Source organism: Pollachius pollachius (assembly GCF_949987615.1).
Source record: "Pollachius pollachius genome assembly, chromosome: 4".
NCBI lineage: Eukaryota > Metazoa > Chordata > Actinopteri > Gadiformes > Gadidae > Pollachius > Pollachius pollachius.
The window spans coordinates 8,128,232-8,155,947 of NC_136937.1; the positions used below are offsets into that span (position 1 = coordinate 8,128,232).

General features: G+C 47.4%; 1 protein-coding gene across 1 annotated transcript in view; it reads left to right on the top strand.

Moving 5' to 3' along the window:
* Positions 1 to 2,654: 2,654 nt before the first annotated feature.
* LOC307075149 (proprotein convertase subtilisin/kexin type 5-like) overlaps positions 2,655 to 27,716 on the top strand; it is a gene marked incomplete at its 5' end in the record, with an annotated part of 35,431 nt that continues 10,369 nt past the window's right edge. The window contains 29 exons of the mRNA XM_079735653.1: positions 2,655 to 2,801; positions 3,504 to 3,608; positions 4,253 to 4,426; positions 5,195 to 5,338; positions 5,684 to 5,757; positions 6,297 to 6,385; positions 6,545 to 6,717; positions 7,278 to 7,487; positions 9,038 to 9,138; positions 9,251 to 9,354; positions 9,983 to 10,103; positions 11,279 to 11,467; positions 12,993 to 13,132; positions 14,417 to 14,557; positions 14,904 to 15,006; positions 15,345 to 15,538; positions 15,886 to 15,970; positions 16,600 to 16,703; positions 16,953 to 17,097; positions 17,958 to 18,073; positions 18,834 to 18,936; positions 20,123 to 20,259; positions 20,852 to 21,052; positions 21,550 to 21,618; positions 22,217 to 22,259; positions 22,483 to 22,625; positions 23,724 to 23,924; positions 24,761 to 24,844; positions 25,360 to 25,564. Of these exons, the coding sequence (XP_079591779.1) occupies positions 2,655 to 2,801; positions 3,504 to 3,608; positions 4,253 to 4,426; positions 5,195 to 5,338; positions 5,684 to 5,757; positions 6,297 to 6,385; positions 6,545 to 6,717; positions 7,278 to 7,487; positions 9,038 to 9,138; positions 9,251 to 9,354; positions 9,983 to 10,103; positions 11,279 to 11,467; positions 12,993 to 13,132; positions 14,417 to 14,557; positions 14,904 to 15,006; positions 15,345 to 15,538; positions 15,886 to 15,970; positions 16,600 to 16,703; positions 16,953 to 17,097; positions 17,958 to 18,073; positions 18,834 to 18,936; positions 20,123 to 20,259; positions 20,852 to 21,052; positions 21,550 to 21,618; positions 22,217 to 22,259; positions 22,483 to 22,625; positions 23,724 to 23,924; positions 24,761 to 24,844; positions 25,360 to 25,564 (3,845 nt within the window). The remainder of the gene's footprint in view (positions 2,802 to 3,503; positions 3,609 to 4,252; positions 4,427 to 5,194; positions 5,339 to 5,683; positions 5,758 to 6,296; positions 6,386 to 6,544; positions 6,718 to 7,277; positions 7,488 to 9,037; positions 9,139 to 9,250; positions 9,355 to 9,982; positions 10,104 to 11,278; positions 11,468 to 12,992; positions 13,133 to 14,416; positions 14,558 to 14,903; positions 15,007 to 15,344; positions 15,539 to 15,885; positions 15,971 to 16,599; positions 16,704 to 16,952; positions 17,098 to 17,957; positions 18,074 to 18,833; positions 18,937 to 20,122; positions 20,260 to 20,851; positions 21,053 to 21,549; positions 21,619 to 22,216; positions 22,260 to 22,482; positions 22,626 to 23,723; positions 23,925 to 24,760; positions 24,845 to 25,359; positions 25,565 to 27,716) is intronic.

Consider the following 27,716-nt stretch of genomic DNA (forward strand, 5'->3'; position numbering starts at 1 on the left):
TAGTGCACTAACCATAAAAAGGCCACACGGCTTGTGGCGACCTAGGTTTGATTCTGAAAGAAATCCCTGCTCCCTCTTTAAGGACATGTCCATGAAGGCACATAAGGAACATAGTTGACTAATAGGACCTTTACTGGAATGTTGTACTGAAAACTAATGGAAATTCTTGTTCATATATTCCCAGTCTATAGCTACATAGAGCAAAAAAACTCAAACTCCTGACATTGCGGCTTTCTGTTCAACAGTGAATCTACAGTCTTCTTGCACCATTGTTGGACTTTTGCAGAGGTAACGGTGGAAAAAACGTGTGCAAATTCATCTTGATACTTCTGCAGTATACGCCCACCTATGCTTCCTACTTGCTGGCCACCAGTTTACTCACTTGAAACCACGGTACAGATGGACACAGAGCCCTTATGATTCCGGTGGCTTTCCGTGGTGCAGCACAGCTCTGTCCTGAGGAATCTAAATGCATGATTCATCTGCCTACACTTTTAGAACTTTGATCGTTCCTCATTTTGTTTTTTTGTTTCATTGTCAATTTGCTATTACCTTGTGTCCGCCCACATGCCAACTAATGTACCTGCCCAACCATCCAGATGGGAATTCATCTCTTTTTCTCTCTCTCTCTCTTGCTCTCTCTCTGTTTCTCGCTCTGTCTGTCTGTCTGTCTGTCTGTCTGTCTGTCTGTCTGTCGCTCTCTCTCTATCTCTTTGTCCCTCTCTCTCCCTCTGCGTCTTTGTCTCTCTCTCTCTCTCTCTCTCTCTCTCTCACCCCCTCTCTTTCCTTCTACAGAGAGCGAGGGGGTAGGGGGCGGGCAGATCGGGGGGTGGAGGTCCCACAAGGCAGTCAAGGTGCTCGTGAAGGTTTCTGACGATCACTTCCAGGGGAATGTGTGGCTGTTTTGCGAGGCAGGCTCTCAGAGGACATGTTAGATAACTTCAAAGTGCTGGGGAGGCTTCGCAGAGAGGTGCTTTTCCTCCTTTGTTTTGCTCAGCTTTCATCCGTTTTGTGTTGCTTTCTTCCCCAAAGCAGAGTCGATGATAAAAAGAGAGGAACTTGAGCTTTTGCATTTCCTTTTCACTTTTTGCGTTTATATTTATCTTCTTGTTGTCAGTGTGTGTGTGTCTTTTTGTGTGTCTTTTTGTGTGTGAATGTGTGTGTGTGTGTGTGTGTGTGTGCGCGCGTCTGTGTGTTTTTGTGTTTGTGTATTTAGGCTGCTACACATTTCAATTTGGAGACATTTGGATAGAAATATTAACGTTTTTAAATCTCAGGGGTGGTTTCTAACAAGACTAGATTCTTGCTAAACTGGTAAACAGACCCTCAGTAATGAATAGTTCAGCTTTACCATCCCCAGCATGAAATAAAGTGTGCAGGTGTTCCATAAAAAGCCAAGATTGTAGACCGAATTGCAGGTCGTTAAGAAAACACTCCAGACCCTACATTGTAAGCACCACAATATTCTAAAGACTCACGTAACTGTTTAGTTCCAATCATAACTGTTTTATTCTCTCACGTTTTTCCCGTATGATATTTCGAAAAATGTGCATCAAAATCAAGAACGGCCTGGGGATGTTTTCCATAAGTAGCTCCAGCACGGTGGATCCAAATGGAGCAAAAATAAACATGGAAGGGTGAACCATGGTGATTAAATTAGCTACACTGCAATTTGCACAGAGGAAGCGCTACGACTTTAAAAAAAGAAAAGAAGTGAAGTGGCAGATGTCCATACAGTTTCATGTTGAATCTATCAAAATCCTTACCGTACAAATCAGGTTGGCATGTTTACGCAAAATTGTCAGAATCTAATATCCCTGATAATTCCTTGTCTTTGTGACACCTAGAATTTCCCCGTTATAGAGACCTACATCTAATATAGGACTATTTTCGGTCACTTTGATTGAAAACAGCATTTAATCTTTTTCTTTATATTTCCCACCTCTAATAAAACAGGAGTGAAGACATTGTGTCGTGATAAAGGTCAATTGGAACTTAACCTAGCATAATGTTGAGCACCACGGTCTTTAAAACCTTTCGTCCATGTCGAATTGTTAAAAAATAATGATCTCCATATTTTACCTGTTAATTTGAAATAATACTATTTAAGACTGAATACGTTTTGTACGAAGTTATAGCTTTAATTCATATCTCAATTTTTTAACATTTGGTCATAAGGAGTGTTTTCAGTGGCCTTCATGGGAACAGTTGTTAGCGCGCCATAATCAGCCTCCCCTCTGACCTCCCGTACCTTAGAAGAGCCGTGAATATTCACCAGATAAGGAAACGGACGAGTCTTTTAATATGTACGACAAATAATAATAAAAAATAAAAATAAAAACATAAAATCTTCCCTTTTTTTTACCATCTGGTATCACGCCAGCAATCCCAGACGGAGTGAACCGGCTGCCCCGGGAAGGGATGACACGAGGATGTCACGGTGGCCGGGCCGGCGCTCTCATATTTAAGTAGAAATATGAGCCTCTCGGGTTTGTTCTTAATGAAGGTGCGTCTTTGCAAAGTGTTCGGTGCACGCCTGCTCGCCGCTGCGCCAACTAATCTACGGGGGGAAAACGATGAGGAAAAAAACCTAATAAAAAAACAACGCAAATGACCACATTCCACGAAACAGACAACTTCTCGACTCGGCAGCAATGGCGGGGTTGTATGCAGCGTGGGTGGCCGCTTTATTCACCTTGTGCCACGGGAAGATCTTCACTAATGACTGGGCCATAAAGGTGGCCCACCGGGACGCCGCAGACAGGATAGCAGAGAAGCACGGCCTCACGAATATGGGTCAGGTAGGTGAAACATCTCCACTTAAGAGAGTTTCCAAATATATCCACCATGTTTGAATAAATCGACAATATTGCAACGTCGACCAAGCACACGTTGAGTAGGCCTATATGCTGTAGTATCCTTCCATTTTTGGACTTTTTGATAAATGTTCACTATAAAATGCCTGGCAGAGTAGTTGATGATAATGGGCAATATATGTTGTCTATATCTTATATAAGCACTAATTATCAGTTTTTAGTTTTTATTAACAAGTTTCTATGTTCATCTGATAGACATTACTTTGTTAAATAGTGAAGCAGGCTAGACAGTCGCTTTTTTCATTATTTGTGCAGGGCTTGCTTTCCAATATACATTTTAGAACATTGATAATTATTCGTTGGATTAAGGACTGCATTCATTGCATTACAATTGATGGTGCGTGTGCGGGTGCGCACACGCACCCACATGCTACGAGTGTCTATACGCGCGCGCACACACACGCTACAACAGCCCATCACGCCCTCTTGGCTCATGTTGCTTCAGACTGAAAAACAAGCAGGGTGTAAGGTAGCCCCTTTAATAAATAATACAACTGGTGTTTTTCCATTATTTAACATTTGGCTGCTGACTCATTCGGGGGATGACAGCATGGCGGCGGTGTAACAAATAACATTTTTTTTCCTTTCTAAAAGAGATTGTCTTCCTATTTGTGTTTGTTCGGTCAGATTGGACGTCTGGAAAACTATTTCAGTTTCCGCCACAACGACACGGCGTGCCGATCCACGGTGGCCAACCGGATTCTGTCAGAGCGCATCGCCAAGGAGCCCCAGGTAGGCCTATGTAATGGGACATGTCTTGAGGTGCACTCGATATCCATTCCTGCATAATTCATTCACAGCATGACGGGTTATGACCACTCCCTCTTCTCCCCATAAGGATTAATACCTGCAAATATGTGTAATCATATAGCCACTACTTGTGTAATCATAGAAGTAGTGGCTTCCATTACAAACCCACTACTATATGTGTATGAGTATAGTAATAGTAGTGGCTTCTGCTACACAGTCACAAGACACTTGGCTTTTCCTTGCACATGCACACACACACACATGCACTCAACGCACACAGAGGCTCATGCATACACACACCAAAATACACTTACACACACTCACACAGACATGCACTCAACACACACACTCACACATGCGCACCCCCCCCACACACACACACATGCGCACACACACACAAAAATACACAGACACACACACACAGACACATGCACTCAACACACACACACACACACACACACACACACACACACTCATGCAGATATACACACACCTGGTTTCCATGCCCTAACATCAAAAGCACACACCTGACCAAAGTAGTGATCGGTAAACGTCTCACATATTCTCAGCTTAAAGTCAGTGTCCCTGCACATGTAATCAAACACATCCCCGGCGTCTCTCCCCAGGTGCGGTGGCTTCAACAGCAGGTGGTCCTCAACAGAGCCAAGAGAAACTCCAGGGCGAGTCACATCTACTCCATAGACGTGAAAACCAAACACACCCCCGCCACGGGACAGCACACCAGCCGCCCTCCGGCGCTCTACTTCAACGACCCCCAGTGGAACAACCTGTGGTACATCGTGAGTCGCACGCGTTTGGGTCCACTAAACACTCTGTGACACACACTAGGAGCGCAGTGGAGTCTGAGCCTGGCTCCATGAGCAATGTGGACGCTCCGTTACCATGGAGTCACCGTAGCATCAATTTAAAATAACCTTCTTATATGACAAATCTTTTCGGTGTATTCTTTTATGTATTGCAGTGATCTTCTCCTGATAGAAGTTCTAGAGAAGGGATGTGTTAGGCATCGTTAGACCCACGTTCTAGAGCAGGAAGGCATTAGTCATCGTTAGACAGACGTTCTAGAACAGGGAGGTGTTAGGCATCGTTAGACAGACGTTCTAGAACAGGGAGGTGTTAGGCATCGTTAGACAGACGTTCTAGAACAGGGAGGTGTTAGGCATCGTTAGACAGACGTTCTAGAACAGGGAGGTGTTAGGCATCGTTAGACAGACGTTCTAGAACAGGGAGGTGTTAGGCATCGTTAGACAGACGTTCTAGAACAGGGAGGTGTTAGGCATCGTTAGACAGACGTTCTAGAACAGGAAGGTGTTAGGCATCGTTAGACAGACGTTCTAGAACAGGGAGGTGTTAGGAATCGTTAGACAGACGTTCTAGAACAGGGAGGTGTTAGGCATCGTTAGACAGACATTCTAGAACAGGGAGGGGTTAGGCATCGTTAGACAGACGTTCTAGAGTAGCGAGGTGGTGAGGAATCCTGTTCAGGTATGCCCAGAACCCTTGGGCCCGGGACCGACTGGACCTTGTTCCGCTGTCTCCCACCACAGCATTGCAGCGGGGACTCCGGGAGCTGCCCCTGCGACATGCGGATCGAGGAGGCCTGGAGCCGGGGCTACACGGGGAAGGGCGTGGTGGTGTCTGTCCTGGACGACGGCGTGGACAGGGAACATCCAGACCTCAAGTCAAATTATGTAAGTGCACAGAAGACCCCCCCACATACTGGCTCTCATCAGGAAGAGGATATTAACGGTATTTGGCAAACCCCCCCCCCCCCACATCCCTAGTGGCCCCTCCCTGACCTGTGCTGGACTGCGTAGCCAAGACGGATATTACATGCCGAGGTTTTAGGGCCAGGGGCTTTAAAAGGTCAATGTGAAAGAGTATTGGAACTGGCATTCGACGTACGATGCACTTTACTGTCCAATTGATTAGCGAACAACGCTCAATTAAATTTGCTTGATAAAACGGATGGCCGTTTTCTCAACAGATGTTTTTTTTTTCCCTTCATGTCGGCATACTAACCACCTTTCTGCTAGGACCCACTGGCCAGCGAGGATGTGAATGGAAAATACAGAGACCCCTCCCTGAAGGAAGTTGCCAATGCTGACAAGTAAGTTACTGTTCTTCGGGAGCCAGTTGTTCATCGTTCATCGCACATCATCCTGTGCCATTATGAACAAGCATTAATTAATACACTTTTTCCATTGTCTGGGGCAAAATTAGTTAATCTTTTTTGAATCTCATTTATCGACTTTCTCTTTAGACACTCTTTTAGACTGGCTGTTGCCCAAAGAGTTTTACTGTAAATTACTTTATAGATTCTTGCATTAATGCACGAGTAGGGGTTAGTGTTTGCTTAACTAACTTTACGTCTCTTTCCTGAACTTCTTAACTTTCCTTATAACTAAATACAAAAACTGGATATAACTAGATCTCTAGTTATAGCGTTAGTCACAAATAGACATAGTTAGCAGATCTGTTTATAATATCTCATCCAACCCTCCGCAGGTCTCGTTCCTGACCAACTAAACGAAGACTTCAATATTTAATTTAAGCGTTGATACTAACTAGACAATAGTCATAGTTAGCCATCTGTTGAGAATATCTGATCCAACCCTCTGCCCGTCTCTACCCTGATCATCCTGACAGCCACGGGACTAAATGTGCAGGGATCGTTGCCGCGGCAGCCAACAACTCACAGTGCACCGTGGGAGTCTCCTTCCAGGCCTCGATAGGCGGTGAGATCCATTTCCCTGTAGCCATACCACCCTGCGGGGGACCGCTTATGTTGAAGACACGCGCCTCGCCCTAAGAAGTTCACTGCCCAGAACTAGCCTAGAGTTTAACTGTGCTTCTGATCCATTCGGTAACTCAAGCTGTGCCGCTGACTCCCGCAGGCGTGCGAATGCTGGACGGAGACGTGACGGACATAGTGGAGGCCCAGTCCCTGGGCCTAAGGCCGGAGCATGTGGATATCTACCTGGCTGTCTGGGGACCGGAGGACGACGGGGCCACACTGGAGGGGCCCGGACCACTGGCTAGCCTCGCCCTAAAGAGTGGAGCTCTGACAGTAAGAGGCCAGGGTGGAGAGAGGGGAGTGCGGATGGAAATAGATGTGCTGTAGCTGTTTGAAGCAGATGCTGTTATCCAACACGACGTGTGGTGGACTTTATTTTTGAGATGCGTGTCTTGAAGGAGCTTCTTGCCTCATAGATGCCTGCAGGTAGACTCTGGATATTGGGGTTCGAGCACAGAACCTTTCAGCTGGGAATCACCCTAATCACAGGACTATCCTAACGCATGATGAACGTGCGAGAGAGCCTGCATGTGTATATTGTTTGAGTGTTTGTTTGTGTGTGTGTGTGTGTGTGTGTGTGTGTGTGTTTGTGTGTGTGTGCGTGTGTGTGTGTGTGTGTGTGTGTGTGTGCAGGAGATCAGATTTATCCCTATGAGATAGATTTGTGCGAGTCTGCAGGAACACTTTGGATGTTTGCCTCTCCACACTCCGGCTCACCCCTGCGGCTGTGTGTTTACTGTAACAGGCTTCTTGATCCACGTATCAATGTGTAAATAACATTAGCATACTAATTCCCTCCCCTGTGTCTCCTGCCTTCGCCAATACCAATTCAGGGCAGACAGGGAAAGGGATCCGTCTTTGTTTGGGCGTCGGGGAACGGGGGCAGAAGGGGCGACCATTGCTCTTGCGACGGCTACGCCAACAGCATCTACACCATCTCCATCAGCAGTGTCGGTCAGGGTGGAGGGAGGCCGGACTACCTGGAGGAGTGCTCCTCCACCCTGGCCACGGCCTACGGCGGAGGGGACGGAGACGGAAGCATGGTGAGGAGCAGTGTTGGGCAAGTTACTTTAAAAAGTAATTAGGTCAGTTACTAGTTACTTCTCCTAAAAAGTAACTAAATTAGTTTTATTTAGCCAATCGTCATCATTTATGCCAGTGTCTCGTGCTTACTAACCAAGGAAGAACAGTAAAGAGAGAGAGAGAGATCTAGTTGGACTGATGAGAAAACAGCTTAAATTATGCTAACAGGGCAAATATTTTGGAAGTAACGGTAACAGCATTATAATGATGGGAAGAGATATCAATTAGATCTGTACACGTGCTTGAATACGATTGCTGTCCGACTGCCTGTCTATATCTATCGATCGTCTTTCTATATCTGCCTGTCTATCCATCCATCTGTCCATCACACATCTGACAACGGTGCAATTTGCTCCAAATATTGGCTGAGTTAAAGGATTGGGATTTAGCAGCAAATTGCAAGTGTGTCTTTGTCTGGATTATTTTTGGCTGTTTTAATATAAAACAATGGAGGAATACAAAATAACCTAGGGAGAGACCCCGGGCCTTCAGGCAATGAAGATACTGGAATTGAAGAGGCAGTCAGCCAACGTGGAATTACAAAATACTTTAGAATCAAAACAGAATAATATTTGCTGAATGGAATAACGGAAATTAACTATTTGCAACTGGGAATTGCGTTTGTTTTTGCATGTTTGAAAATCGTCCCAATTATGTACAGGTATTTGTTGAATTGCCTGACCCAAAGGATTCTAAATTGAAGGTTACAGAAAATACTTAATAAATACAAGTGACATTTCTCCATTTTACAGTCCGTGGATACATGTTTGCCCATTGAAAGAAATTAATAACCATAGCATTGAATTCAGTTGAGTAATTGTATAGGGATCAAATGTGTAATGCTTAGGTTATCAGGAATGCCTTATGGTATCAGGTAAATTGTATTTTACAGCACAATGAAAGACGCGTTCCTCGGCGCATAAAAAAAAGCAGTTAATCTGTTTTACATCATTTACTTTGATATATAATAAAAAAGCTACAAAAGATTGCCTTTTCCAGTAGATCCATCCACCCGACGTCTGAAATAAACTGCCAAAAAAATCAATTTACATATCAACACCAATATAAAGCAATTCGCAGCCATAAAACAAAGACTTAAAGCGCTGACTGCAGTATCCCAAAGTAGATTAGTACAAAAAAACTAAAACAAGTATGATTCGAATATCTGTCGTCTAAAAACAAAGACGCAAAGAACACCTATACATCCTAAATATATATATATATGAGTAGTATATATTTATATTGAATTTGATTGATTACATTTATTTCAGACATATCAATTAAAAATCTAACATATCAAAAATACTAAACAAAATGAAAGCACGAAAAATGTATAAACAAGAACGACGTTCAAATTAAATTAAATTAAAAAAGCATATTACATACATTCAATTGATATGCCTGAAAAAGAGTAGGAAGAAGTATAGCACTTATTCAATCCTACCCCCATATATGTATTCTAAATACATATACATACAGATAACATCTCCTGCTTCCTACACATCCACAGATCACGCTAGCGGGAAGCCACGGCTGTATCAAGGATCATTCCGGAACGTCGGCCTCTTCCTCTATGGCCGCGGGAGTCATCGCTCTCGCGCTGGAAGCCAAGTACAAAAAAGACGAGGAGAAAATCAATGCATAGCCAGATTAGCGGTCGATAAGATGCGATTGGGCAGTTCGCCTGTGTCTCTGCCCTGACCTTTGACCTCATTCCACACAGCCCCATGCTAACGTGGAGGGACGTGCAGCACATTATCGTCAGGACGGCCCAGTCGGCGCATCTCCGCGCGCCCGACTGGCACGTCAACGGGGCCGGATACAAGGGTAGGTAGCTCCTTGCTCTCGTCCTGTTTCTCTCCCCACACACACACACACACACACACACACGCACCACACACACACACACATTGTTAAAGTGGACGGCCTTCATTCCACCAGTCTCTCGCCCGCGGGGCCGTGTTGAAATTCAATTAAAAAAAAGGATTTGAAGTGAGGATATCTTAATAAATATTACAGGCAATCGGGGGATGTGTGTGCGTGTGTGTGTGTGTGTGTGTGTGTGTGTGTGTGTGTGTGTGTTTGTGTGTGTTTGTGAGGGTATCAATGCGTGCATGCGTTAACGTCTGTGTGTGCGTGTGCGCGTGATTGTTGATGCGTGCTGGTCCCTTTCCTTGTGATGATTGTCTTTCATGTGTGTGTGTGTGCTTGCGTGTAGGTCTGCACGTTGCGTGTGCCTCTCCTGTGTGTGTCTGAATGTGCGTGCGTGTAGGTCTGCATGTCTCGTGTGTCTCCCCTGTGTGTGTCTGCATGTGCGTGCGTGTGGGTCTGCGTTTTCGTTTCGTGTGTACCCCCAAATGTGTGTTTTGTCGGTGTGTTTTTTTTTTGTCCATCTCGCCTCTGCACCGCGTTGAACTGTGATGGATTGTGTCGTTGATGTCGTCCCGTTCCCCAGTGAGCCATCTGTACGGCTTTGGTCTGTTGGATGCGGAGAGCATGGTGAAGGAGGCGGGGGGCTGGAGGGTGGCCCCCCAACACCACGTGTGTGAGGAGGAGGCCCCCGTGCAACTGAACAGGTGGGTCGGCATGGCGATGATGACCAACCCTCGTGGGTCCAATGGCTGTTTGTGGTCTGAGAATCACAATGAATGTGGCGCAGGGTAGAAGAGGCTTAGAAGATGAGTCTTACGTGAAATAGTGCTTCACGTAGTTTTCAATTGAAGATTAAAGTAGATTAGGCAGATTCAACTAGCATTAAGGCTATGATTTATTCATTGCATAAATGAAATCTATACACCTATTCCAGTTTGATTGTTCCTAGTTCACAAATTACACCAAATGCAATACAATAAAGTTATTCCGATACATGTTACGACGATTATGGTCATCATAATACATGATGACAATTTCGTGTTTCTGCTGTGTCACAATGCAGTTGTCATTATTTCATGCCATAATTATTTTACGCCATCATTTCAGAAAGCACAACAAAAGATGACAGGAACATGTGACCTAAAAGCTATTTTATTTACACCTGGGAGAGTCACATGAGTCTCTCTCTCGATCTCTCACGCTCTACATTTCTATCTCTGTCTGTCTACTCTCTCTCTCTCTCTCTCTCTCTCTTTCTCCCCTCTCTCTCCTGCTCCTCTCACTCTCTCTCCCCTACCCTCTCTTTCTTTTTCTGATTGTCTCTCTCCCCCTCTCCCTCTCTACCCTCTATCTCTCTTTCTTCTCACACTCTCTCCCTGGCCCCTCTCCCCTCTCTCTCTCTCTCTCTCTCTCTCTCTTTCTCTCACTACCCTCTATCTCTCTCTTTTTCTCTATCTCTCTCCCTGCCCTCCCTCTCTCTCCCTACTCTCTCGCCCCCCTCTCTCTCTCCCTCTCCCCCCTCTCTCCCTCCCCCCTCTCTCTCTCCCTCTCCCCCCCTTTCTCTCTCCCTCTCCCCCCTCCTCTCTCTCCCCCCCTCTCTCCCTCTCTCTCTCCCTCTCCCCCCCTCTCTCTCTCTCTCTCCCCCTCCCTCTCTCTCCCCCCTCCCTCTCTCTCTCCCCTCCCTCTCTCTCCCCCCCTCTCCACTCTCTCCCTCTCTCTCCCCCCCTTTCCCCCCCTCTCTCCCCCCCTCTCTCCCTCTCTCTCCCCCCCTCTCCCTCTCTCTCCCCTCCCCCCCTCTCTCCCCCCCCCCTCTCTCTCTCCCTCTCCCCCCTCCCCTCTCTCCCTCTCTTTCTCCACGTGTCTCTCGTCCCACCGGCAGGCCGATGGGCCCTGGCTCTGTACTGAGGTCTGTGGTAAGCACTCTGGGCTGCGCCGCCAGCCCCCTGACGCACGTGGCCTACGTGGAACACGTGGTGGTCCGCGTCACCGTCACCGGCGGTCGCCGCGGCGACCTCTCCATTTCGCTGACATCACCCTTGGGCACGGTGTCCCGGTTGCTGTCCTACAGGTGATACAGTAGAAACGGCCTGGTCAGAGTGGATGAAGCTCTTTTTTAAATTGCTTTTTTAATATTAAATCCTCCCCCGCTGTTTTTCAGTTTTTTCAAGGTTGTGATGTAACTTTTATATATTTCTATTTTTTAATGTTTTCATGATGACATTTATTTCATTACTTTGACGCTCATCTATGGCAGGTCTATTTATCTGTTTTCTTTTTACCTTCATGGGGGAGTTCTTGCTGTTTATATAATGAACACCGAATGTCAAAGTTAGTTTGCCTCTGATGATATAACAGTAGACTGCTCTGCTGGAATACATTTCACTTAGAGTCGTTTGATTCATACGCACATAAATTATAAGAGAGAGGCTAAAACAATTTATATGCAAGCTGTGTAACTAAATAGATTAAGAATATCACACATGTTTCCTTCAGTTCATCAAGGAAACCCACTTTTTCGATTCTTCTCATTATTGAAGTTGCACCAGTGTGTCTAGTTATACTGTTTGGCAGCAGCCATGTTTAACCTTCACAAAAACAACAACAATTGATCATATGGTAATTTATACTAAAATAGTTTCTGGCCCTCCTCCTGGCCATTTTTTCACTACTGTCTACTGCCTGTGCTGGCAAGCTGTACCTCCATTCCTACGAAAAAGAGGAAAAATATCTCTCGACGATTAGGCCATATGTTAGCAAAATGTGCTCTCATTCATAAGGGCTGTGATATGCAGCAAGTTAATGAGCCTGCATTTTTTTTCACTTTTAATATGAAATATCCATTATGTAACGCGTAGAGCACAAAGGAATGAATGAATAATTCCCTGTGGTAATGTGAGAGTGTGTGCGTATATGTGTGTGCGCGTGTATATGTGTTTATGAGTATATATGTGTGTATGTATGTATGCATGTGTGTGTGAGTATATGTGTGTCTGTATGTGTGTGTGTGCATGTGTATGAATGTGCGCATGTGCCTGCGTGTGTGCGTGCGTGTGTGTGTGTGTGTGAGTGTGTGTGTGTGACTATGTGTGTGTGTGTATGTGTGTGTGAGCATATGTGTGTCTGTGTGTGTGTGTGTGTGTTTGTTTGTGTGTGTCTGTATATGTATGTGTGTGCATGTATAAATGTCTGTCTGTGTGTGTGTGCATGTTTATGCCTGCGTGTGTGTGTGTGTGTGTGTATGTGTTTGTGTGTGCTTGCTCCTGCGTGTGTGTGTGTGTGTGTGTGTGTGTGTGTGCTTGCTCCTGTGTGTGTGTGTGTGTTTGTGTGTGCTTGCTCCTGCGTGTGTGTGTGTGTGTGTGTGTATGTGTTTGTGTGTGCTTGCTCCTGCGTGTGTGTGTGTGCATGTGTTTGTGTGTGCTTGCTCCTGCGTGTGTGTGTGTGTGTGTGTGTTTGTGTGTGCTTGCTCAAGTGTGTGTGTGTGTGTGTGTGTGTGTGCATGTGTTTGTGTGTGCTTGCTCCTGCGTGCGTGCGTGTGTGTGTGTGTGTGTGCTTGCTCCTGCGTGTGTGTGTGTGTGTGTGTGTCCTCGTTGCAGGCCTCTGGACGGCTCCATGGAGGGCTTCTCGCGCTGGGAGTTCATGACGACCCACTGCTGGGGGGAGGAGTCGGCCGGGGAGTGGCTGCTGGAGCTCCACGACGCGCCCGCTGCCCAGAGAGCCGACGCGGGGAAACTAGGTCTCTGCTCTGGCTCGCGCTCCCTTGTCATCAAACATACATCAGACCACAAGTAGCACAACATCCCACACGCTGAGGCCGCTTGTTCTCACACTCTCTCTCTCTCTAACTCTCTCTCTCTCTCTCTCTCTCTCTCTCTCTCTCTCTCTCTAACTCTCTCACACTCTCTAACTCTCTCTCTCTCTCTCGCTCTCTCTCTCTCGCTTTCTCTCTCTCTCTCTCTCTCTCTCTCTCTCTCTCTCTAACTCTCTCCCTCTCTCTCTCTCTAACTCTCTCTCTCTCACACTCTCTCTCTCTCTAACTCTCTCTCTCTCACACTCTCTAACTCTCTCTCTCTCGCTTTCTCACTCTCTCTCTCTCTCTCTCTAACTCTCTCTCTCTCTAACTCTCTCTCTCTCCCCCTCTCTCTCTCCCTCTCTCTCTCTCTCTCTCACACTCTCTCTCTCTCTAACTCTCTCTCTCTCTCTTGCTCTCTCTCTCACTCTCTCTCTCTCTCTCTCTCTATCTCTCTCTCACTCTCTCTCTCTAACTCTCTCTCTCTCTCTCTCTCACTTTCTCTCGCTCTCTTTCTCTCTGTCTCGCTTTCTCTATCACTCTCCCTGTTTCTCTCTTTCTCACTCTCACTCTTGCTAAATTTCTCACTCTCTCTCTGTCTGTCTATCGCTCTCTTTCTCTCTCTCTCTCACTCTCACACTCATGCTCTCTCTCTCTCACTCTCTTTCTATCACTCTCTTTCGCCCTTTCTCTTTCTAACTCTTTCTCTCTCGCTCTCTCTCTTTATTTCTTTCTCTTTCTCCTTTCCTTGCTCTCTCCATCTCACTTTCACTTATCTCTCCTCTCTCTCCATATCTTCCCTTCTCTGTTCAACGTGTCTCCCTCTCTCCGTCCCTCCTATCTTTTTCTATAACCCCCATTTTCTCTCGCTTTCTCTCTCTCTCGATCTCCCACTCTGTGACTCTCTTCGCTCCTTATTGCCATCTCTCACACATTCCTGCACTCGCTGTCTCTCTCTCTCTCTCTCTTTCTCTCTCTTTCTCTCTCTCTTTCTCTCTCTCTCTCTCTCTTTCTCTCTCTCTTTCTCTCTCTCTCTCTCTCTCTCTCATCGCTCCATCCTTCTCCCTCTGTGTCTCTCTCTAACACTATCTTTCTCACACAAACCTTCACTCTGCCTCTCTCTCTCTCTCTCTCTCTCTCTCTCTCTCTCTCTATCTCTCTCTCTCCACCTCCCCCACCCCCTCTTCCCCCCTCCCCCTCCTCTTCCCCGCCCTCTGTGTGGCGTCACAGCCGGGACGGTGAGAGAGTGGTCCCTGGTACTTCATGGCACCTCGGAGCCTCCGTACCCCACCCGGCGGGAGAAGGCGCGGTCAGCTGACATGGCGATGGGTGGCGGCGGCGGTGATGATGACCTCACCGATGAATACAGCGGTGAGTCATCTCCTTGGCGAAGAGCACATCCCGGAGGCCCGGGGACCACACGTGCTCGGCGGCGGCGGCCCCCCTAATTGCCACCCTTTGTAGGAGCTTTTGCCCCTCTAGCGGCTTTTGTTTCCGTCTCCAAAGGAGGGGCTCCCCGCTGTGCTCCCCTTCCCCTCCCGCCCGCCCAGTCCCTCTGAAAGTTCTCCTCTTTTTTTCCTCGCCAAAAGGTTGCCGTGGCAACGCGTTGGTTTTGGAGGTTTCGTTATTTATTTATTTTACTATTTTTGGCACTTTTCAATTTTCGTATTTTTATTTCTTTTTCATCCCGACCCCCCCCCCCTCGCCCCCCTTCCAGGGCCGTGTGACCCCGAATGCAGCGACGACGGCTGTGAGGGTCCGGGCCCCCAGCAGTGCGTCACGTGTTTGCACTTTTTCCTCAAGTTCAAGAACAACACAAGGTTAGCGACGAGGAAATCAAACCAATGTGTGCACCGCCATGAGTGTGTGCGTCCTCTTATGAACCAGCCTCCCCTCACACACACACACACACACACACACACACACACACAAATATACAAACACACACACACCATCAGACAGACGCCATCACCCACCCACTCACTAATCCTGGCTTATAGCTAGAGCTTGTAATTGATCACTGATCATTGACCACACACTATTGACCCCGACCGTGACTCTCCTCCTCTCCTTCCTGGGATTTCTTCATTGTCACCCCCCTACCCACGAACCCACCAACCCACCGCCCACCCCACCCCACCGCTGACCCCACCCACAGGTCTTGCGTCTCGGCGTGTCCGGCTGGCTCTTGGGGCGACCGGCGGCGCTGCAAGCGCTGCTTCCCGACCTGCGGGACTTGCAGCGGCAGCCGCAGCGACCAGTGTGTCACGTGTCAGCCGGGCCACCACCTCAGCCATGAGACCCCCGGTCTGTGCGTCACCAGCTGTGAGGCGGGCGGTTACCTGGATCACGGTAGAGGAGGGCTCTCTCGCACCTCCTAGAGTACCACATTAAAAAACTTTCACTTTGAAAAACTTTACGGTACTATTAAACCACAGAAGCAATTCTTCACGCCGGCTTTCCCTGAAAGCCGCATATATATATATATGTTTTTTCTCGAGCGTAATGCTCTGTTCTTGTCGAGAGAAAAAAAGCGTTTAAATCAAGATAAGTGTCTCTAGCAATTGCGAAAGCAGCGGCGGATAGGGGCCTGAAAATGAAAAGTCTTGTTTGTGTAACTGCGGTTGAGTCTGTTTTTGAGTGCGAGCGATTAATCATTCTGATGTGTATGCCTTGTGTATTGTCTGATTTCCCCAAAGATGCAAATACGTGCAAGAAGTGCAGCGAAAACTGCTTGAAGTGCACCTCTTCCAGCATCTGCACAGAATGCAAACCAGGCACAAGGTGAACCAAATTCTCTCATGATGGTTGAATTAACTGCTCGGTAAACACCGCCTTCCCCCCCCCCACCCAGCCCCCCTACCTTCAGACACAGAATACTGATTCCCTCTCTCGCTGCTTTTTATAATCATCATCTCTCTTCACGGCAGTCTTTAGAATAAATTGCAGCATTTTCTGCCTGCCTCCTTATCAAAGTAATAAGAAGGTTATATTTACTGTTTAGCAGGCACTTTTATGCGATCATTTTTTTAATAAATGCTTTAATGTGTCATTAAGGCGGAGGTATTGATTGCCGGGCATCTTTCTCAAGGATACCTGTGAGTAGGCCGTGGGCATAAGGGATGGAACCCATTACCTTTCAGCTTGGAAATAAAATACCCCACTAACTACACCATCCGGTGTCTGTTTCAAAGCAAGAAATAATATAAATAACACGAGACATCTTATAATATTCTCGGAACATATGACCCCACCATGTAGCCCTGCGTGTTGACCAGGATTTCCTCTGAGTCAGTGCTGTGCCCGCGGTTCTGCGCTGTGGGGCCTGCGGCTTAATGGCGATGAGTCATCCTCGGGGTGTCCCGTGATTGGCCCGTGGTGTGTCACCGTCTCTCTCTCTCCCTGCGCTCCAGTCTGCAGGGAAACCGGTGCCAGACGAGCTGCGGGCTGGGCTTCTACCTGGACAGCAAGGACAACACCTGCGAGCCCTGCCACCGGGCCTGCGCCACCTGTGCAGGTAGGAGAGACCTCGGCGGGAAGATCAAAGGTCACAGGGTCACCAGGTGTCGATGTGAAACCTTTGCCGCGCCGCGGTTGAAGCTGTGGTCCCCTCACGGCTCCAGAGACACACAACATACTTTGTGTAGCTTGCTCGAAAAAGGCATGCACGTTGCCATCCGTGTGTGTGTGTGTGTGTAGGGGGGAATTCCCCCCCCCCCCCCCTGTACGGCTAGTGTGTGAGTCCCGTGTGTTGTGCGGGGTGCAGGTGGGGGGGTGGAGGCGTGTGACCAGTGTGCGGCGGGCTACCTGATGGAGGAGTGGAGGTGTGTGTCGTCCTGCAGCCCCAGCTTCTACCTGGTGGGGTCTGGGGGGCCCGAGGAGTCCGCCTCGAGTCAGGGGACGTGTAGGAGGTGAGGAGATCACTGCTGTGTGTGTGTGTGTGTGTGTGTGTGTGTGTGTTTGTGTGTGCGTGTGTGTGTTCAGTGTTGGTTTCTATGTATATGGGTGTGTCTCTGAATTAATGTTAATGTGTATGTGTGTGTGTGTGTCTGTGTTGCAGCAGGGCTTTATATAGCCTGTGTGTGTGGGTATGTTTATGTGTTTGGGTGGGTGCTCACCTGTGCATTTGTGGGTGTTCATGTGTACTTCTGTGTGTGTGTGTGTGTGTATGCGTGTGTGTGTGTGTGTTTATGTGTTGGTGTGTGTGTGATTCTGTGTTTGTGTGTTTATTTGTACCGCTGTGTGGGTGTTTGCTTGTGTGTATGTTTCTGTCTGTGTGTTTGTTTTTATTTACCTCTGTGTGTGGGTGTTTGCGTATGTGTATGTTTCTGTGTGTAAGTGTGTGTGTTTATTTGTACCTCTGTGTGTGGGTGTTTGCGTGTCTGTATGAATCTGTGTGTGTGTGTTTATTTGTACCCCTGTGTGTGCATGTTTCCGTGTGTGTATGATTCTGTGTGTGTGTTTATCTTTACCTCCGTGTGTGGGTGTTTGCGTGTGTGTATGCTTCTGTGTGTGTGTGTGTGTTTCTGTCTGTTTGTGTATGTGTGTGTGTTTATCTATACCTCCACATGTGGCTGTTTCCGTGTGTGTGTGTTTATTTAAACCTCTTTGTGTGGGTGTTTGCGTGTGTGTATGTTTCCCTGTGCATGTGTGTGTGTTCATCTGTACCCCCGTGCTCGGCTATTTGCTCGTGTGTGCCTGTGGGGTCTACCACGTGCTCTCACTCTCTGTAGTCCTCCCATTCATCCCCAGCTCTCCCTCCCCTCCCAAGGTGCGGCCCCAGCTGCGAGACGTGTTCGGGGCCGGTTGGAGAGCTCTGCACCAGCTGCTCTGGGGGCCACAGCCTTCACCAGGGAGCCTGTGTGCTGAGCACCGTGTGTGGGGACGGTGAGCCTCTTTAATCTAAAGCTGAACACAGTAGCTGGGCGGGGTCGCCCCCAACACCACTACAAGGCTCATAGGAGCCAAGCCTTCGATAATTGCTTTTCCCCCCAGCCTTCGATGGAGAGAGGTGGTGGTGGGGATAGGGGTGGGGGTGGTGGTGGTGGTGGTGGTGGGACCGTAGGGGTGGGGTTGATCGTTTCCCTCGCGGAGGGATCGATAGCACACGGCCATCGGAGTGAATAATGTTTGTAATGTTTGCGGCTGAGGGGTGGACAAAGTGAAAAGAACTCCCCCACAAGAACAAGGAAGAAATCGATGTGTTTGGTGGTCCTTCCTTAATAACGGTAAGATGAGTTGTCAACGTCGGTCATGCCTCAGCTAACCTTGTTCATATTTTCAAATCTTAAACATGGTTTTATGGTTGGAGAGGAGAGTGGGGAGAGACAGGAGGGCAGGAGGGGGAACAGCATGTAGCATAGCTCCGCAGCTCCAAACCATCCCTGTGGCGCCGATGGCTAAGTGGTTAGCGCACAATGTGCTTTCCCCTCCCAGCCTACCCCCTCTAAATGCGTTTTGTTTGATGTATTTCTTCTTTAATCTGCCTTAATCCATTTCCCTTTTCCCTGTCATTGTCCCGATAGTAAAAAAAAAGAAAAAGCCTATAAAAGTACCAGTGAATATATATATACCTGGGGATGTGCGGGTCATTGAATCATGGGTTCCATCAGCGTCTGTTGTTGTTGTTGTTGTTGTTGTCTAACAGGCCTGTACCAGCAGGAGCAGGGGCCCTGCCAGCCCTGTGACCAGACCTGTGTGAAGTGCGCGGGCCCCGGGAGCCACCAGTGCATCAGCTGTGCTTCTTCACGGTCAGATCGGCTTGTCTTTGGAACAAGGAGGAACTAGACACTCACCAGACAGCCTCAGTCAAGGGCATAATTCACAGGGATTTGAGGGCGGGAGGCAGAGAGAGGGCTTATATCTTTCATCTTGTTTGTTGTAAAAAAAAAACCTACGCCGGTGATGTGTTCTCATTACGAGTCAGTGTGTGGTTTTTGATATTAAATTAGTTTTGTTTTACAAGGACATGATTTACTGTTTGTAAGTGTGTGTGTGTGTGTGTGGGGGGGGGGCGACATTCTCTGGGTTCATGAATCCTACTGGATGGTATCTGCTGTGTCAGTCTCGGCGACCAGTCCTGGCTTAACAGTCCCTTGTCACATTGCAACTTTTTTGAATACTTTTTGTTGCCATAGATGTGTTTAATGTTTAAAATGTCTAGTAGTACTTTGACTATTGAGTAATTTAGCATGTGCTTTTATGCAAAGTGACACTGGATTCAGATGCATTTCATTAATGAGCAGGTAGGGGTTAGATGGTATTGGGTTAGGGGTTATACATTGGGGTTTCGAACACCCTCCCTTCTGGCTAGGATTCGAACACCCCGTAACCCCTCTCACTATCCGTCCGACCTGTACAGCATCGCTAATAATGTTTAGCTGTTTCCTACGATTTGAAAGCATGGACTGTATTCGGCTCATAAAATGGGGTCAAAATATCATCTTTGAAGTGTTGAGTCAACAAAACAAGTGTTTTCATTTTTATTCCTGAACTTTTCCTCACAATGCATACAGGGCTGCTTGATTATGGGTAAAATCAAAATCACGATTATTTTGGTCAATGTTGAAATCACAATTATTCAAACGATTATTGTTGAGTTTGAAAACCGATTTTGTTTTTTGTAACAGAACTTTGAAATTTCGCCTTAAAAAAATACACAAAATGGTCAAAAAGAAAATGTTCCAATCTAAAATGATGAACAGATATGTATCCAGCTGTTCTGCTCTTTCTATAAAACCTAAAAAAAAGTCTTCTTTTTTTTTTAAAAACTCGATTATGTTAATTGCGTGATCGTTTGACGCTAAAATCGATGTCGCGATCAAAATTCGATTGATCGCCCAGCCCTAAATGCATATCAGTGCTAGTCTCAGGAAGGGGGTTGAGGGTTCACTTCCCTGGCTGAGAGCTGACGGGCCCCTCATGGTGTCTCCACAGCTTCCTAGACGAGGGGGCCTGTGTGGAGGCGTGCCCCCCAGGGAGGTACGGATCCGGGGGCCGCTGCCACCTGTGTGACCATACCTGCGCCACCTGTGTGGACGCAGGGGCAGCCAGCTGCTCCAGCTGTGACATGGGTAACAGCACACACACAGCTCACACACCCTGTGGGGGGCCGGTTTTTGGGGGGGGGGAGAGGGCTGTGTGTGTGTCTGTGTCTCTGAGAGAGAGAGAGAGAGAGAGAGAGAGAGAGAGAGAGAGAGAGAGAGCGAGCGAGAGAGAGAGACAGAGAGATCCATTGTGTGTGTGTTTGTGTTTGAGAGACACATTTTTTATGCATGAGTGAGAGTGAAATGATGAGTGTGTGCATGTGAGAGAGAGATATAAAGTTTGATAAAGTATGCATGTGTGCGTGTGTTTTTCTGTGTCTGTGGAGGAGCTACAAAATATATATATAAATATATATATAAAAAATATAATATAATGACAATTACAACAATAGCAATAGCAGTTTCCCTCTACCGTCTCATAACAACAATAACAACAATATCATGTAATCATTGAGTCAGAATCCCGCTACCATCTCTCATAATAACAATAACAACACTAACATGTAATCATTGAGTCAGAATCTCTCATAACAACAATCATAACGGTATACAACCATGCAGTCAATTTCCCCATAACCCTCTCCCACACCAACCCCAGTAACCGCTGTGGTTCTCCCAGATAAGTTCCGGGTGGACCGCTACCTGTTTGAGGGCCAGTGTGTGCAGACCTGCCCTGAGGCCTTCCACCACAGCCACAACCAGACCTGCGAGCCCTGCCCCGCCCACTGCCAGCTCTGCAGCGGGCCGGGCCGCTGCCTGGCCTGCAACGCCTCCTTCTACCTCTCGGAGGGCGTGTGTGTGAAGCAGCAGTGCGGGGAAGGTGAGCAAGAAAAAGGGACGGTCCTGTTCAAATCCGCGCCTTTCACCTTTCCGTCGTTTCGACGCGTTTACCTGAGGTGCCCCGGTGGCTCACCTGGTAGAGGTACCATTAAGGCTCAGTCCTGATCGCAGTGACCCGGGTTCAATTCCTGCCAGTGGTCCTTTGCTGCAGGTCCTCCCCTCTCTCTCCCATAACCTCCTGTCCATCTCAAGCCATCATAAAGGATAACAATGCAAAAATAAATCGTAAAAAAGAAGGCTTTGATAGCGGTGTGTTGAGTAGCTGACAGAATTCAAACCACCTAAGATCATCATCGTGAGTCATTTAAGTATTACATTAAAGTCACTTGTCCCACTTTCTTCCTTCCCCCTCTCTCTCTCTCTTTCTCTTTGCTCTCTCTGCCTCTCCCTCACTCTCACTCTAACTCTCACTCTCACACCCTCGCTCTCTTTCTCTCTCTCTCTCTCTCTCTCTCTCTCTCTCTCCCTCTCTCTCAGGGGAAGTGGAGGATCCAGATTATGATGACTGCATGGCGTGCGAGGAGGGCTGTAAAAAGTGTGTCCTGTGTAAGTATTCTTCATCCTCCTCATCGTCATCCTCCTACTCATTATCATCATCATCCTCATCATCCTCCTACTCATCATCATCATCAAACCACTAAACATGCTTTCTCCAAACCAGACCTGGCTAGGACAGGACTTCTCGCCCAATGCATTTGTTTCATAGACTTGTGTGTGTGTGTGTGTGTGTTTTACAAAAAATGTGTGTGTGTGTGTGTGTGTATATTTGTCTTTGTGTGTGTGTGTTTGTGTGTGTGTGTATCATTCTTTTGTCACGGTGCTAGGGAGTCACTTACAAGCGACATTCTTGTGTGTGTGGGCTCTCTTTGTGTGTATGTGTGTGTGTGTGTGTGTGTGTATGTCTGTGTGTCATTGTGAGCCGTTTAAAAAAAGACGGATAGGGGGATGTGTGTATTTGTGTATTTATATCTGCGTGTGTGTGCGCGCGTCTGTGCGTGTGTGTGTGTGTGTGTGTGTGTGCGTGTGTGTGTGTGTGTGTGTGTGTGTGTGTGTGTGTGCATCCCCGGCCATGTTTACAAGGCGTCTCGTTGGCAGCCAGCTCTCCTGAAAGGCAGAGCTGAGTATGTTTGTCTGTTTCCCACAGATAACCCCAGGCACTGTCTGTCCTGCACCCAGGGCTTCTACAAGTAAGGCTGGTGTACCCCCTCGCTCTCTCCTTCTCCCCTCTGATCATGCTCTCTCGCCCTGGCCTCCCCACCCCTTCTGATACATACACACTAATAGCCAAACCGCTGTCAGGGATTAGCTTCAGAAGCAGCGGCAGCAGCGGCGGCAATACCGCCGTGCTGAAGTCCCTACCGACTCTGTGTTGCCGTTTGTGTTGTTGTTGTCGTCGTGGTGTGTTATCAGCTTTCAGGACGGCTGCTACAAATACTGCCCGGCTAAGACGTACAGCGTGGAGGCCGATATGACCTGCGTGCCCTGCGATCCAAGTTGTGTGAGCTGCGATGCGCACCAGTGCTACTGGTGTGAGACGGACCTGTTCTTATCGGGTATGTGGTCGGGCCCCACCTCGGTACTGGTGTGAGACAAACAGGTTCTTATCTGGTATGCTGCTGGTTCCTTCACCTTTGTACCTTTGGTGTGAGACGGACCTGTTTATCTGGTGCTGCTACGTCCGTCAACCACAAGCAAGGAGTCACACACACAAGAAGTGTGTGTCTGTCTTCCTGAACGTGTTCATCCAGACAGACCAACACACACACACACACATACACACACAACAACATACGTACACATAAACACACACACATAAATTACAAAGTCAGCAAGAAGTCATATGACATGTGTGTTAGAGAATGTGTGTCTGTTTGTCTTCCTGAGTGTGTTTATCTGTATGTGTGTGTGTGTGTGTGTGCGCGTGTGCGTGCGTGAGTGCGTGCATGTGTGCGTGCGTGCGTATAGGTATGTGTGTGTGTTTGTGTGTGCGTGTGCGTGCGTGCGTGCGTGTAGGTATGTGTGTGTGTGTGTGTAGGTATGTGTGTGTTTGGGTTTTCAAGATAGGCTGTGTGTGCGATGCACCTCGCTTCCGCATGCTTATTATCTACATCATTCTACGGCTGTTAATCAGTAGAAGCCCCGGCGGTCCCTTCCTGCTCTGTCTGTTTAAATCAACTCCATTTATACTGCGCTTTTTCTAACCAGTGGCCACACAGAGCGCTTTACAATTATTGCCTGACATTCAACCATTCATACACACATTTTCACACACCAACGGAGGTGCCCACAATGCTCAGGGAAACCTCACCACTCGGATCGTAATAGCAACCTTCCGCTTGCTAGTCGACCTCTTCTACCTCCTGAGACACTTGCGAATCCTGTGCGTCGCCGCATTGCTTTCTCCCATAAAGAGAATAGTTCATATTAAAAACTACACAGAGTAGAGTACAATCAAAACAGAAACCAAAAATATAAAAAGGTTAAGCCAAACTGAAAACTAAATTGGTTATTGGTTTACCAGTCAAGCCTAGAAATAAAAGGTAGTAATGAATAAAAACAGAGTTTAAATACACACTGAGCGCTAGGGAAACAAACAGAGTGAGGAGTGAAGGACTCACCGTCGTCCCTGCCCTCGCCCTCTACGCCCCCAGAGGGAGCGTGCCTTGCGGCGTGCCTGGACGGCACCTATGCGGACGACGACACCCACGTGTGTGAGGAGTGTCACCCGGGCTGCCTGGCCTGCGACGGGCCCGAGGAAGAAGACTGCCTCTCGTGTGCGGCGGGGAAGCGGCTGTCGGGAGGAAGGTGCGCCGCCGACCAGGTGGTCTGTCCTGGTAGGACCTTTCAAAGCGGTGAGTCTTCAGGGGGTGGTGGTCAGGACTAACGGTCATGTCGGCCATATTGGATCGTCAATGTGATCGGTTGCCATTTAACGATTTTCGAACGTTTCGCCTACTCAGGTTTTTTGGAAACATAGAAGAGTTAGTAAGCAAAAGTAAATATAGGTGTTATTATATACATAGATAGACAGAGGTTATAACATACAGAGAAGTTACAATATTTACACGTTATCATATTAAGATAGAAATTATAGTTGATAATTAAACGTTATGATATGTATATAGAGAGATATTTTGGTATTTCCATAGATGTTATACTCAGTTGGATGGGAAAGTACCGCACCTTTCACCATCGGTCAGTGCACTCTGCGGAGACGAGTCATTAATGAGTCCTCAACAGATTATATGCTAATTAAGAGAAAGGGCCACTGCATTCGCACCGTATCAATAACGGGAGAAGAACTGAGACAGGCTCACCAAAGATCGTCTGAACCTACGTTTTTCTTTCGTAGGATTGAAGACACAGCACAAAAAAAGTTGGTAAAGTCTGACTTTGCACTTTGTCGACAAGCACTCTCTACAATCAACTCAAAAAAAACACCAATTAGTATCGTCGAGCATTCAGGGTCATTAACACTGTTATCTCTAGAAATAATATACAATTATATAATATTAATAATATAACCAGTTAGACTCCCTAACTGACTGTTCTGGTTCAATCCCCATGTGTACCTTTGGCATATTTGAGAAATGTTGCTGAAAGTAGCAGTGACTCACTTTTAAGCAGAGCTTAATTAATAAAGAGTCAATGTCTTTCTTAGCCGGTTGTGCTGTACCTCTATGTCCAGATGATGGAGTTTGTAAGGAATGCCATCCTGTCTGTGAGTCCTGTTCTGGGAAGGAGAGAAACCAGTGTAAAACATGTGGCAAAGGTCTGTCTACCAAAAAATCATATACCCAGAAACACTGGGACTGTAATATAAAGTCAAACTGATGTCAAACTCACACACCCAGACATACTGGAACTCTAACATAAAGTCAGACTGATGTCAAACTCACACAGCCAGACATACTGGAACTCTAACATAAAGTCAGACTGATATCAAACTCACATACCCAGACACACTCGGAAGGTAATATAATGTCAGACTGATGTCAAACTCCCACACCCAGACAACTTCTAGATGTGTTTGTGTACGTTTGTGTGAATGTGTCGACAAGTTGGTGTGTGAGCGTATGCATGCATACCAACCCCCTTTAACCTTTCACTGTAACAATTAGCACAGTCACATCTACACAGACACTCGCCAATGTGTAGATGTTTTTACGTACGTGTGTGTATGTGTGCGTGTTGACGATGCATGTGTGCCAACCCCTTACCCTTACACTGTGACGTCCATCCCAGTCAACTCTCTCCTCTTCCCCCAACTCCCCCCCCCCTGACCAGGCCGCTACCTGACCCAGCAGCGGACGTGTGTGTCCCGGTGTCCCCCGGCCAGCTTTGAGGACGTGGCGCGGGGTGTGTGCCAGGCGTGCGCCCCCGGCTGCGTGCAGTGTGAGGACGCCGAGCGCTGCCTCCGCTGCCAGCCCCCTCGCCAGGCAGCGGCAACCTGGCTGCTGCAGGACGGGACCTGCGTCCACCAGTGTGACAGGTCAGAGGTCTCTCTTCAGCGGTCTCTCTCCGGCGCTCTCTCTCCAGCGGTCTCTCTTCAGCGGTCTCTCTCCAGCGGTCTCTCTCCAGCGGTCTCTCTTCAGCGGTCTCTCTCCAGCGGTCTCTCTTCAGCGGTCTCTCTCCAGCGGTCTCTCTTCAGCGGTCTCTCCTTAGCGGTCTCTCTTCAGCCGTCTCTCTTCCGCCGTCTCTCTCCGGCGCTCTCTCTCCAGCGCTCTTGTCTTCAGTGGTCTCTCTTCAGCCGTCTCTCTTCAGCGGTCTCTCTTCAGCGGTCTCTCTTCAGCGGTCTCTCTCCAGCGGTCTCTCTTCACTGGTCTCTCCTTAGCGGTCTCTCTTCAGCCGTCTCTCTTCCGCCGTCTCTCTCCGGCGCTCTCTCTCCAGCGCTCTTGTCTTCAGTGGTCTCTCTTCAGCCGTCTCTCTTCAGCGGTCTCTCTTCAGCGGCCTTTCTTCAGCAATCTCTCTATAGAGGGTCAGGGTTAGGGTCAGCGGTCTCTCTTCAGCACTTTCTCTATAGAGGGTCAGGGTCAGCGGTCTCTCTTCAGCGGTCTCTCTTCAGCACTCTATCTATAGAGGGTATGGGTAACGGTAAGCGGTCTCTCTTCAGCACTCTATCTATAGAGGGTTAGGGTCAGCGGTCTCTCTTCAGTGGTCTCTCTTCAGAGAGTTAGGGTCAGCGGTATGAATCTCTCTCCAGAGGGTCAGGGTTAGGGTTAGCGGTATAGAGTCTCTCTATAATCTCAGGGTTAGGGTCGCAGTATGGATCTCTATAGGGTCAGGTCAGTGGTATAGAATCTCAATAGAGGGTTAAGGTTAAGGGTCAGTGGTATAGAATCTCAATAGAGGGTTTAGGGTTAAGGGTCAGTGGTATAGAATCTCAATAGAGGGTTTAGGGTTAAGGGTCAGTGGTATAGAATCTCAATAGAGGGTTTAGGGTTAAGGGTCAGTGGTATAGAATCTCAATAGAGGGTTTAGGGTTAAGGGTCAGTGGTATAGAATCTCAATAGAGGGTTTAGGGTTAAGGGTCAGTGGTATAGAATCTCTCTTCAGGGGGTCAGGGTTAGGGTCAGCAGTATGAATCTCTCTTCAGTTCAAGGCTTGAAAGTGATCATTAGATCACGATGCAAAGTGAGGTGTTTTAACTCTATAATTACAACATATATGAGAACAAAATTTATAAATGTCCTTAAATATAAAGTACCTGTAATACTTCACATACTGTAATACGCAGCATTTAGTCTAACAATGCAAAAAATGCATATGTTTCACATTGGAGTAAAGGAGATGACTTTGGGATTGCTCAAAAGTGTAATGAAGATTTATCGTGCAGTCAAAGTCAACACATATTTAAGGAGGCCTTAGTGTAAAACACTGAGTTGAAAGTTGGAAAGTGGGTCATTTGTCCACCAGGCCAGGTTACTTTGTCAGGATCACAACTAGCACACACACACACACACACTTACACACACACACACATACACACACACACACACACACACTGACACACACACAAACACACTCACACACTCGCACACACATGCACACACACACACACATACACACATACATACACACACATACACAAACACACATTGGCACAGAAACACACATACACACACACACACACATACAAATACTCACACACATACACACACACTCTCTCGCTCTCTCATTCTCAGTCACACACAACAACACACACACACACACACACAGTTTGACAGTTGAGTTAGACAAACGAGCAGAGAGGGGAGAAAAGGGGGACAATGGAGGACGAGGCAAAACTTAAAATCGGTGTTACTTTACCCTGTCGTCAAAAGTTTACTTTCCCTCCGCTTCGTTTCCTCGGGTCTCATTATCGTGCGGTGGCATCACTTCAGATGGAACTGTCAGATGGTATTTGTCGAATTGTCCTTGCGAAAGCCTCTCTCTCTTGGCTGATTCACGTTTCTTTTGGCCATGATGAATACTCAGAGAGGTAATTACCATATTTGCAACAGCTGGTGCAAAAAAACCATCACCCGTGGATCATCTCGCTTCGTGAGTGCGGCCGTCGTCCTTGCGACCCAAAAAACCTTCGAGGCTCCTTGGTTGAGTCGTGGAAAAGCGTCCAAATGAATTAAAGATTACTCTCAGAATCT